General features: G+C 40.7%; 1 protein-coding gene across 1 annotated transcript in view; it reads right to left on the bottom strand.

Annotated features, from left to right (window-relative positions):
- CEP55 (centrosomal protein 55) overlaps positions 1–12527 on the bottom strand; it is a 21715-nt gene that overhangs the window by 1738 nt on the left and 7450 nt on the right. The window contains exons 4-8 of the mRNA XM_017498173.2: positions 11083–11151; positions 5529–5679; positions 3873–4186; positions 2585–2656; positions 1410–1535 (exon numbers count right to left, since the gene is read on the bottom strand). Coding sequence (XP_017353662.1) covers positions 1410–1535; positions 2585–2656; positions 3873–4186; positions 5529–5679; positions 11083–11151 — 732 coding nt within the window. The remainder of the gene's footprint in view (positions 1–1409; positions 1536–2584; positions 2657–3872; positions 4187–5528; positions 5680–11082; positions 11152–12527) is intronic.

Genomic DNA, 12527 nt, shown 5'->3' on the forward strand with positions numbered 1-12527 from the left:
TTGCCCAGGTTGGTCTCAAACTCCTAAGCTCAAGTGATCTGCCCACCTCAGCCTCCCTTAATGCTGGGATTAAAGGCATAAGCCACTGCACCCAGCTTGTTTAGTAATGGTAACTGTTCCATAGGCACTCTAGCTGTAGACAGATTTTCTTTTGAATTTCTGCTCATCAGTATTATGGGGGCATTATATGAGGTGGTTGTGAATTTATCCAGATAACTACCGTAATTACTGGAACTACCCAGAAGTATTGGAGTTGGGTGTGTAGATGAATATGTTTTATTAGGACACAGAGCCAAATATTAGGTAAGCCTATATGCAAATCTGACTAAATTTGCTAGTTTTGTAAAACAGAGGGAACCTCAGCAATAAAGTACTGCATGGAAATTAAAGGCAGCAAAGAACTTTAGCAGCTCAAACAGCTTATACACAGAAATGACTAAGACATTGTATAATACCTTTGAGATTTTCCTTTTTCATGTTTTTTTTTCTAAGAACTTGGAGTAGTTAAAACAGTATTTTACAGCGCAGTGAAGAGGGTGGACAGCAAGAACAAAGTATAGGAAAATTACAAATTCTTTTGCATATCCTCTGGTCCCTATGCTTTGAATGGTCAATAACAAAAATGAATTATAAATTTTAATTTCAAATATTAGAAATGGGTAAAATAAGAACAGAGCCAAAAATATATTTTCTTTATTTTATTCATAAATGTTACAAATGATTTTTATTTTTACCATTTTTTTCCTTCTTTGAAAACTGAGAAATCATATATGTAACATTTCACCAGTATTGTACAGTACTAGAATGAAATTTAAAATATGTACTAGTGGGACAGACATGTATACAAATGCAGACCCCCAACAAGTATGGTCCAAAAGCTTATTAGTAAGGTGAGAATAAGCAAGTGAAAAACCATTTCCTCAGAGAAATAACATATTTAAAAGGTTTATGTTTTAAAAGATTATGTTTTCAGAATGAGTCACACAAACCTCATAATACATCTAAAAAGCATATTAACAGTAATAGTCCATTATCCCTAAAAACAGCATTTTTCTTTCATTCTTTCTTTTTTAATAGATAAACACAATTTTAGTTTAGGATTCTGTAACTACCCTCTATTCTACCCATTCGCCCCCAGCTCAGGCACTATTTAGTGCCTCTAGAATCACAGCAGCTGGGGTAGGTTGGGGGAATGATTCCAGATGTGATCATGTCCCTCTCTCTGGTCCTCTGAATTGATGCTCAAAGGGCAGTTGCTTCAAATGAGGCAGGGGCTCTGCCTACTGATTTGAGATATGGCTAGCTGTTCTTTAAGCTGTATCCTCCTAAGTTGGGAACTGATTTGGTACGTAAATGGGAAGGTGGCAGAAAGAGGAACACAAATTTTAGTTTAATCATTCCAAACTCACCGAGGATTCCAACTGTGTTATTTGATTTCTTGCTTTTTGGAGCTCCTTAAGAATGATATGCAATTGACGCTGCATATGTTGACGGTCAAGTTTTTCATTTTCAAAGTCTAAAGTACATGCCTGCATCTGGAAAAGGCCCAGGACGAGACAGTTATAGCTGATATATACTGTCTAGTTCTTTTAACTGGATGATCACATTTTTTTATTAGCAAAAGAAGAAAAGATTCATTGTACCAAATAGCAAGAATTCATCTGAGTACCATGAAATGTTGATAAATGAAGCAGCTTATGGCTGAGGATTTGGTTTATCCAAGGAGCAAAGTCAATGCTGAGGTATAGGTGAGTGAAGAGCACCTTAAGAAGCTGTTGATTAGAATTACTCCTCCCAGGCCGGGCGCGGTGGCTCACGCCTGTAATCCCAGCACTTTGGGAGGCCGAGACGAGTGGATCACGAGGTCAAGAGATCGAGATCATCCTGGTCAACATGGTGAAACCCCGTCTCTACTAAGAATACAAAAATTAGCTGGGCATCGTGGCACACGCCTGTAGTCCCAGCTACTCGGGAAGCTGAGGCAGGAGAATTGCTTGAACCCAGGAGACGGAGGTTGCAGTGAGCCGAGATTGTGCCATTGCACTCCAGCCTGGGTAAGAAGAGCGAAACTCCGTCTCAAAAAAAAAAAAAAAAAAAGGAATTACTCCTCCCTATCCCCCTTTTTTAGAGGGGGAGAAGGAGAAGGGAAAGAGATAGCTATTATCTGGTTTGGAATATGGTAATAATCGCTGCTTTATACCATTTATAATACATTCTGAGACTAAATGGTATCTCTCTGAGTTCTGCCTGAAATTATAAGGTAGCCCCAGTTAGGATATATTTTTAGGCTAGGAACTATAGCCACTGAGGAAGAGCAAAATTTGCCAAGGCCAACATCTGCCTGTCAAGAAAACTGCTATCACACCTCAAGACTCTGTTTAGCCTAAGGACAGTAACAGGAAGAAATGGCTACCAGAGTCTCTTGAAATATCTTTTTTTATTGAAGAAAAAAGACTTTTACTGAAATATTTTAAAGATACTTTTCGCAACTTTCAAACAGTTCTCCATAGAACAGCATAAACACGAGAAAAAACTGCATTTTCTAACAGGCAGTACTGAATTTAGAAGCAACCCCAATGAGTACCTGTTGTTCCAACAGAGCTACCCTTGTTTGTTCTTCTTGCTGCTTTAGCAGAGACGTGTAAAGAAACTGGACCTGTAGGATGTAAAGAGAACCAATGTTGTCACATCCAACCTTTTCCAGCTTGACCTGGGATGCATGAAAAGCTCACACTGCAAGTCTCACATCTCTAACCAGGACAACACCTGCTACTCGGGGGTGAATCATTCCAGCTGGCCAACTGATGGTTATTATGCCGGCAGCTAAGCAGTATACCACCCGTGCTGAGAGTTCCCCAAGGCATAGAGACTGAACACTGATAAACAGCATTGAACTTTGCAGCGGCCACGTCCCCTTTCCTGGAGGTTCTGACACTTCTGAGTAGGATAACACAGGAGGCAGTGCTGTGCCCTCAGCCACAGAGTTGGAGCAAAATTTAATCAGTGTGCTTAATCTCTTCCCAGGATCACTGTCATGTAGACAGAAGTGAGAGTGGTAAAGACTAAGATGGCAGGCTGGGTGTGCTGGCTTGTACCTGTAATCCCAGGCTGAGGCAGGTGGATCACTTAAGGTCAGGAGTTCAAGACCAGCCTGGCCAACACAGTGAAACCCCATCTCTACTAAAAATACAAAGGTAACTGGGTGTGGTGGCAGGCGCCTGTAGTCCCAGCTACTTGGGAGGCTGAGACAGGAGAATCGCTTGAACCCAGGAGGCAGAGGTTGCAGTGAGCTGAGATCGTGCCACTGCACAACAGAGGAGACTCTGTTCCCAAAAAAAAAAAAAAAAAAAATTTCCATCAAAGATTCAATTCCAATAATTCTAACTTAGCAATTGCAACTTTTTTTTTTTTTTTTTTGAAACAGAGTCTCTCTCTGTCGCCCAGGCTGGAGTGCAGTGGCGCGTTGATGCCTCAGCCTTGATTCCTCTCATTACTTCACGTCTTCTTTTGGCTTCTCACATATACTGACCTTCTCCTCACTCAGAACCTTTGTATGTACAATTTCCTCCACTGAGAGGAAAAATCACCCACCTCACTGGGTCCTTCTCATCATCAGGTCTTTGTCCAAATGCCATCTCCACAGAGAGGCCTCCAGTGGCACCCAATTTCCCTCTGTCATGTCACGCTGTTGCATTTTCTTTAGCTTCCTTGCTTGCTTATTGTTTATGGTCTGTTTCTGTTCTGGAATGTAAACTCCCATGAAGGGGCAGGAACTTGTTTTGTCCCTCGCTAGTTCTGTAGTGGTGAAATAGTCCCCAACATGTAGTCAGTGTTCAGTGAACACTCTGAATTATGGATCCGGTTAAGCCTACCTGGGATAAGAGCTCATCGGATCTTTTCTTTTCTTCTTCAAGCTTTCGCCTAGCAACGTCGTTCTCTTCCCTGAGTCTTTGTATCTTCTCTGTTTTATGCCTGTCATCTTCCAGGTGTTGCACATCTGCCTTTCTTTGTGAATATAACAGCTGATTTAAATCTTTAATTTCTTTTTGGGTTTCTTCGTATTTTCTTCGAAATTCACTCAGTTCAAAATTCAGCTGAGTTACGGTTTGTCGTTCCACCTCAAGATCTTTTTTTACACTCGCCAAGAGATCCTTGTAACATTTTTGCTTCTCTTCTTGAAGATAACCTATGACAAACAACATTATGGCACAACTCATTTTATAAAATAAATAATATTCCTGAAAAGTGAAACATCAAACATCTAAAGGAACCACACTACTGCCTCAGTTTACAACATGAAGAGTCGAGAGATAGGGACTATGGTTGATACTTGATGAAATAAAAAAAACAAGTGCAGCAGGTATATTATTTGAAGTTATAAAACTCACAGAAGAACTAAAAACAGTAGCATCTATTCTGTATGGAGTGAAAGTCTAAAGAAGTTCAATCAACAAATAGGAATACAAGCTCATTATTTATATATGGGGATAATTATCAAAATTAAAAATAGAAATATTAAGAGCAGCTGCCCTGATGAGACGAAAAAACGGGGATAGGGATGGGAAAGATAGGGCAAGGCCCTTCCGAACTATTATTTCAACAAGTGCTTATATTACTTTAGTAAAACATAGGCCCACAAAGAGAGAGAGGGAACTGTATCACCTAAGAAAAGAAATTAGACTTAGCCCGTAATTAAAATCCAGCTTTTATGTAAACACATACAGATTTTATAGAAGTAACTTTGTGCCATTAGGGCTGACAGCTTTGAAGTGCCTCCATAGACATTTATAGTTTATTTTTAGCATTAGCTTTGTTTTAAATATTCAAATATGATTCTCCAGTCTTATGAGTCTTGTTCCCTTTTCTTTAGACTTCTCTATAAAATTCAAGGCTTTTTAAGGAGAGCTTTGCATGGAGTTTCTCTCATTTTTTTCCTGAGCATGCCATCTAGAATTGCTAAACATATTTCTTCATCTGTAAGATGAGAATATTGACCTTTCCTGCCCGCCTCTTAGGGCTGCTGTGAAACTCCACTGAGATCTATGTAAGGGAAACTGCAAAACACTTGGCAGAAAGAGAGCATCGTGAATAAGAAAGTTCATCTCAATTCTATACTGAAGTTCAAATGCTTTAAGGATCATCTATAAAAGGCATTCTTTCTCCTGGGGTTGATAATGAATATGTGCTGAAGGGAAGCAAAGTGAAAAGAGAATTGGTGACAAGGCCAACTCTCAGGGAAGCAGAAGCTGGAGAAGGACTTTGAAGAAGGGGAAGGGCATTCATGGGTAGAGAAAACTGAATGTGACTTCAGAACCACTAAACATTGCCCGTTAGCCTGTGTCTATACTTTCTTTTGATCTGAAAACATCAGGAAATAAAACTTGGAAAATGGTATTTACTTCAGGGCTACAAGACTTGCTCTTATTTTACTTTCTAACACATATCTATAAAAATCTAAATTTGATGAATCACTCCTTTCGGAAAATGTCAGGCCTATCCCAAAAGAACATTTTTATACCAGTCAGTACCTTCTGATTCAGGCTTTTTTGTCTGCTGTGGGAGTGAATGAGCAGCTGTTTCCGCTTTCTTTTCCAACTCTAAGATCTTTGCTAAAAGTCCTTTTACATAGACTTCTCGCTGCTGATCATACACAAGCCACTGCTGATTTTTCTCCAGAGCCTTAATGGGAAAGATGAAAGAAAATTAACAGTAAAATAAAAAAACAAAATCTTAAAATGGGCATGGGAGTCCAAGTGATGTATTCTTTTCCAACAAAAACTCTATGGCTCATAGATTAATTCTGGGCAACCATTCTATGTTACATGCCTTCAGAATACATAACATGACACCATCATAGTTTGTATGGGATTAAGTTCATTTGTTTGCTTTTTCCAGTATACAACTTGCTTTGTGTGCATGTACATGTCATTCTCCATAAACTAAAACACCTTTTGTAGCAGACATGGAGAGGAACTGCTCAGAACCCCCCTTCAAGAGCTCTGCCCAGTTGGCTGGGCAGAGTGGCTCACACCTGTAATCCCAGCACTCTGAGAGGCTGAGGCAGGTAGATCACCTGAGGTCAGGAGTTCAAGACCAGCCTGGCTAATGTGATAAAACCCCATCTCTACTAAAAATATAAAAATTAGCTGGGCATGGTGGCATGCCTGTAATCCCAGCTACTCGGGAGGCTAAGGCAGAAGAATCACTTGAACGCAGGAGGTGGAGGTTGCAGTGAGCCGAGATCATGCCACTGCACTCCAGCCTGGGTGATAGAGTGAAACTGCATCTCAAAAAAAAAGAGCTCTGCCCACCTGGGTTGGCCCCAGCCAACAATTGAACAAGGGCCTAACTATTGCTGCTCAACAAAGATTCTGCTTGGGAGCACGCTCTGCTTTGGAGCCCCCCATGGGGTGACAGAGACCCTTTCAGGTTTTCATCATGGTCTGGTGGTCTCCCTGGCATACCTACTTCCCTCTTCCTTGCACAGATACTGCTCCTCAGTAAACCATTTGCACTCCTAACATCATCTCAGGATCTTCTTTAGGGGATCAAACTTAAACAGCTACCTTCTCTCTTTACCACCAACTTCCGTCCCTTATATGATCTTTTATACCCCAATTAAAAACTCCAAGCTGGGGTCATTCATCTGTTTGTCTAAGGGTTTCATAATTAGAGTGAGTTGAATAATGTCCCCCAAAATTCCCATCCACTTGAAACCTCAGAATATTACCTTATTCAGATATAGGGTCTTTGGGCTGGGCAGTCCCAAAGTGTAATCCCAGCACTTTGAGAGGCCGAGGTGGGCGGATCACTTGAGGCCAGGATCCGCCTGGCTAAAATGGTAAAACCCTGTCTCTACCAAAAATACAAAAATTAGCCAGGTGTGGTGGCATGCACCTGTAGTCCTAGCTACTTGGAATGCTGAGGTAGGAGGATCACTTGAAATCAGGAGGCAGAGGTTGCAGTGAGCCAAGATTGTGCCACTGCACTCCAGCATAGGCAACAGAGTGAGACTCTGTCTCATTAAAAAAAAAAAAAAAAAGGGGGTCTTTACAGATGCAATTAGTTAAAATGAGGCCACACTGGAGTAGGGTGAGCCCTAAACCCAATGACTAGTATCCTTATCAGAAGGAACAGACACACAGATAAACATAGAGAATGAAGTCATGTGAAGACGAAGGTTTTGTGTGGCAGGGATTGTAACCTTTTTATACCAGAGGACCTGCTATAAATCCAGAGCTCATAGTAATCTGAACTTTGAAGAACCTATAACAGTATCAGCAAACAAGCTCATTTTTTCAAGAATGGAATATAGATTTCTGATTACTATTTGGAGAACAACACAGTAGCTCTTAAAATGATCTGTTTTGCACAGATAAAATTCTATTTAATTTCAATCTGAAAATATAGCGTTTCCTTTTACAGCAGCCACTCTTTCCAGACCTCTAGTTCCACAATAAAGAGTACATGAAGAACCTGAAGTTTTGGGTGTCTATCAGGGCATCTGCTTTCTGGTAAGAATTTCCATCCTTTGGCAGGCGCACTGGCTCATGCCTGTAATCCCAGCACTTTGGGAGGCTGAGGTGGGCGGATCACTAGGTCAGGAGTTCAAGACCAGCTTGGCCAACATGGTGAAACCCCATCTCTACTAAAAATACAAAAATTAGCTGGGCTTGGTGGCATGCTCCTGTAATCCCAGCTACTTGGGAGGCTGAGGCAAAAGAATTGCCTGAACCAGAAAGGCAGAGGTTGCAGTGAGCAGAAATCACACCATTGCAATCTGCACTCCAGCCTGGGCAACAGAGCAAGACTCCATCTCAAAAAAAAAAAAAAAAAAATCCATCCTTTAAAGCCATTGAGTCCCATACCCAGAAAGATATGTGGAAACTCGTACTAAAGTCTACAGAGTTTCTCTAAGCTTTGTTAGGCTCTTTCTACTAGTACCCTACAAACTCTTGAGCAAAGCTTCCAGGTATGGCGCTTAAAGGATTTTCAGTGTCTGTTTGCTGTAGAATTAGCAAATGAATTAGGAAGACAGAAGCAGTCTCTGAAATCAAAGACTTAGACCAGGAGCCTTCAGCCGCTTTACTAGACACTTTTCTCTCCTCATCCATTAGGAAACAGTAGTCCTCTTTATATGGTCTAAGAGTCCATTTGTCAAGTGGGGAGATATTGTATATCTATTCTGTATTATATCTTCAATAATGTAAAGCTCTGTGGATGGCTATTTTCACTGTAGTAATTTGACTTTTTATTTAAAGAGTCTGTCTTATTGTTGAACCTTAGTGGTAGATATATAATTGTTCAATGTACTTGCTTTCAACTTTTCTGTATGTTTGACATTTTTCATAATAAAAGTTGGGAAAAATAATCAGTGAACTTAGTACAGTTGAGAAGATTGCTAGGATTCATGGCCTATCTTAAAACAGGCTGCAATAGTCACTCTCTTATCCAGCTCCACTGCCATCCCCAGTGAGGTTCTTACTCAGACATCAGCCAACATTGAATGGTCATGAAAATTTTTTTTTTTCTTTTTTTGAGACAGAGTTTCACTCTTGTTGCCCAGGCTGGAGTGGAATGGTGCAATCTCAGCTCACTGCAACCTCCACCTTCCAGGTTCAAGCGATCCTCCTGCCTCAGCGTCCCAACTAGCTGGGATTACAGGCATGCACCACCACGTCAGGCTAATTTTGTATTTTTAGTAGAGATGGGGTTTCACACTGTTGGTCAGGCTGGTATCGAACTCCTGACCTCAGGTGATCCGCCCACATCGGCCTCCCAAAGTGCTGGGATTATAGGCATGAGCTACCGCGCCTGGCCAATTTTTTTTCTATTTTTTTTTTTGAGATGGAGTCCTGCTCTGTCACCCAGTCTGGAGTGCAATAGCGTGATCTCAGCTCACTGCAACCTCTACCTCCCAGGTTCTAGCAATTCTCCTGCCTCAGCCTCCTGAGTAGCTGGGATTACAGGCATGCACCACCATGCCCGGCTAATTTTTTTTTTTTTTTTGTATTTTTAGTAAAGATGAAGCTTCACCATGATGGCCCAGATGGTCTCGAACCCCTGACCTCAGGTGATCCAGTCTTCTCAGCCTCCCAAAGTGTCGAGATTACAGGCATGAGCCACCATGCAGGACCAATTTTATTTTATTTTATTTTTCTTTTAAAGGAACCAAACATCACTTAAGTATGAGAAACAAAAATACATGTTAGTTGAAGACTCAAGGGGTAATATTCTAAAAGGCCACATGATGGCGATGCAGGTTTTCATTTAAATGCCACTTTCACATATATGTGATGAGGAGGGGGGAAAACAGGAGAAAGGAACAGAAATTGTCTATAATTTTAGAGAAAGTGGTCAAGGAGTCCCCATTCTGCATCCCCCCCCCTCAAGAAAGTGGCATTTAAATAAAAACCTGCTTGAGGTAGGGAGGAAAGCATGAAGATATCTGGGGAAGAGTATCCCAGGCAGAGGGAACAGAAAGAAAAAAGGTGATTTATTCAAGGAGTAGCTGGAAAGGCACTGTGGTGAAGGTGGAGTAAATAAAGAGGAATGCAGGAGTGTGTAAGGTAAGTTATTTCTAGATACTCGCATCTAATGCATAGGTATGGATATATACAGAAGACCTGTATAACAAACTTCAGTGTAATAAGACACAAAATACTTCCTCTTCATTTCAGTTATCTCTAGGTAAAGTACTCTGATAAGAGTATTTAGCACTTGGCTAGACACCCAGGAAAGTTAAATTCTTCTTCTGAAGATCAAAAAGACTTCAAAGTATACTTGATAGATGAAGTAAAACAGAAATCTTAAGAACATGCTTAGATCGGGAGAGACATGCCAATAATATTTCTGGAACCAAAATACCAACCTACTGACCTAATACTTAAGTCAGAAACTTTATACTTCATATCTCTAAAACTTGGGGGGGAAAAAAAAAAACAAAACACTGTAAATAGCAGTCCTGTGTCCTCAATTTATTCCATTCCCAACAAAACCTACCAGTCTATTTATGATGTAAGTTTGAAATAATTCAGCTTTACTGTATAACTAAAATAACATCATATCAAATTCTAGAGAAAAGAAGTACTAGGTGTAGTTTCCTTTTCAACCTATGAAAACAAACCCTAGTTTCAAGAGAAAGAGTCATATTAAAGAGAGCATCTTGCATGGATAAGCCAAAAGAGAAGATACTATAAATTAACTTACATTAAAATAATAAAATGGAGGCCAGGCACAGCGGCTCATGCCTGTAATCCCAACACTTTGGGAGGCTGAGGCAGGCAGAGCTCAGGAGTTCAAAACCAGCCCGGCCAACATGGCAAAAGCCCATCTCTACTAAAAATAAAAATTAGCTGGGTGTGGTGGCAGGCACCTGTAATCCCAGCTACTTGAGAGGCTGAGGTAACAGAATTACTTGAACCTGGGAGGTGAAGGTTGCAGTGAGCGGAAATCACACCAGTCCATTACAGCTTGGGCAACAGAGCAAGACTCTGTCTCAAAAAAAGAAAAAAAAAAAATGAGAAAACAAAAAACAATAAAATGGTTGGGCCAATTAGGCAAATTAGACTTCGATGATCTGAGAAGGGAGGCTACTGAGGTATTTAGTGGCAGTGATGATTTCTAAGGGCTGTCTACCCTAAAGAGACCATGGCTGCTGGAGGTGGATGGATCACATGAGGTCAGGAGTTTAAGACCAGCCTGGCCAACATGGTGAAACCCCATCTCTACTAAAAATACAAAAACTTAGCTGGTGTGGTGGCACACACCTGTAGTCCCAGCTACTCAGGAGGCTGAGGCAGCAGAATTGCTTGAACCCAGGAGGCGGAGGTTGCAGTGAGTCGAGACTGTGCCACTGCACTCCAGCCTGGGCCGACACAGTGAGACTCCATCTCAGAGTTTAAAAAAAAAAGAGAGAGACCACGCTTAGGAAATTATTCTTGAATGTCTGGAGCAGACTTAAATTAAGCTCACAAACCATTCAGTTTTTCTGTCACATCACTAATGTTGCCAATTTCTATAAAACTTAAGAATAAATGAATTAGCCCTCTTTACCCATAACTTAAAAGGAAATTAACTTACATCTTTCAGCTGTATTTCCATTTCATGAATATTACATATTGATGAGTTGAAGCCATTTGCAGGCACAGTCTGTAAATAATCCAACATTAGTTAACATTAGACATTCCACAATAGAAGTTGCCTCATTATATTCAGGTCCATAATAATACAGTATACCTCGCAGGGACATCCCAAAATCCAGATCCAGTCCAGGCACTGTGGTTCACATCTATAATCCCAGCACTCTGGGAGGCTGAGGTGGACGGATCACTTGAGGTCAGGAGTTCAAGATCAGCCTGGCCAACATGGCAAAACCCCATCTCTACTAAAAATACAAAAAGAAAAATTAACCGAGTATGGTGCCATGTGCCTGTAATCCCAGCTACTCGGGAGGCTGAGGCAGGAGAATCGCTTGAAACTGGGAGGCAGAGGTTGCAGTGAGCTGAGATCATGCCACTGCCCTTCAGTGTGGACAATAGAGTGAGACTCTGCCTCAAAAACACACAAAAAATCCAGATCTAGGAGATGGTGGTAAACCATCATTAAGCCAGGTGAGAGTTACCAGAGATAACCATTGTCAAATTAAGATCCCCTAAACCCTGAGATTTTCTATCTAATCTGACTCTGTGGTCCTCTGGACCCCAGGATTACCAGAACGGCCCTCAGTGCATATGAACAGCCCAGTGATTTTTACCCAAAAGACAAACACAAAACAACTGGGCTATTTAAATGACATCTAGAAGACATTAAATTGTCAAACAAAAGGTAAAATTTTTTTTCTAGAATCATATTTTGTATTACTAATAGTATTAATTAGGCCAGGCGCAGGGGCTCACACCTGTAATCCCAGCACTTTGGGAGGCCAAGGCAGGTGGATCACCTGAGGTCAGGAGTTCAAGACCAGCCTTACCAACATGGTGAAAGCCCATCTCTACTAATACAAAAATCAGCTGGGCATGGTGGCAAGTGCCTTGTAATCCCAGATACTTGGGAGGCTGAGGCAGGAGAATTGCTTGAACCCAGGAAGTGGAGGTTGCAGTGAGCTGATATCACGCCACTGTACTCCATCCAGCCTGGGAGGCAAAATGAAACACCGTCTCAAAAAAACAAATAATAAAAATAAAAATTTTAAAAATTATAATTTCTACCAACTTTGTATTTCATATTCCCAAAGTAGAGAAACTAACTCTTGAACTTCAAAGAAAAATTTTAGTCAACTACTTTGAATCTGACTGTAATGTTTTATGAGTTTCAGCTCTGTGGAAATTCTCTAGAAAAACTCCACTTTTTTTAACTTATCTGCAGAAACACTCAAATGCCTAGCTATGAAAGTACACATAAATGTATAGGTCTGATCACTATCTCCCCTACAGGGGAAATAAAGTACAGAGAAAGATCCTTAACAGCATTGAGATATATTTGAAAGCTATAGATTTTCTTCTATAGATCTTTTTTTTTTTTTTTTT

The sequence above is a fragment of the Cebus imitator genome, unplaced genomic scaffold (genome assembly GCF_001604975.1).
Source record: "Cebus imitator isolate Cc_AM_T3 unplaced genomic scaffold, Cebus_imitator-1.0 Scaffold238, whole genome shotgun sequence".
NCBI lineage: Eukaryota > Metazoa > Chordata > Mammalia > Primates > Cebidae > Cebus > Cebus imitator.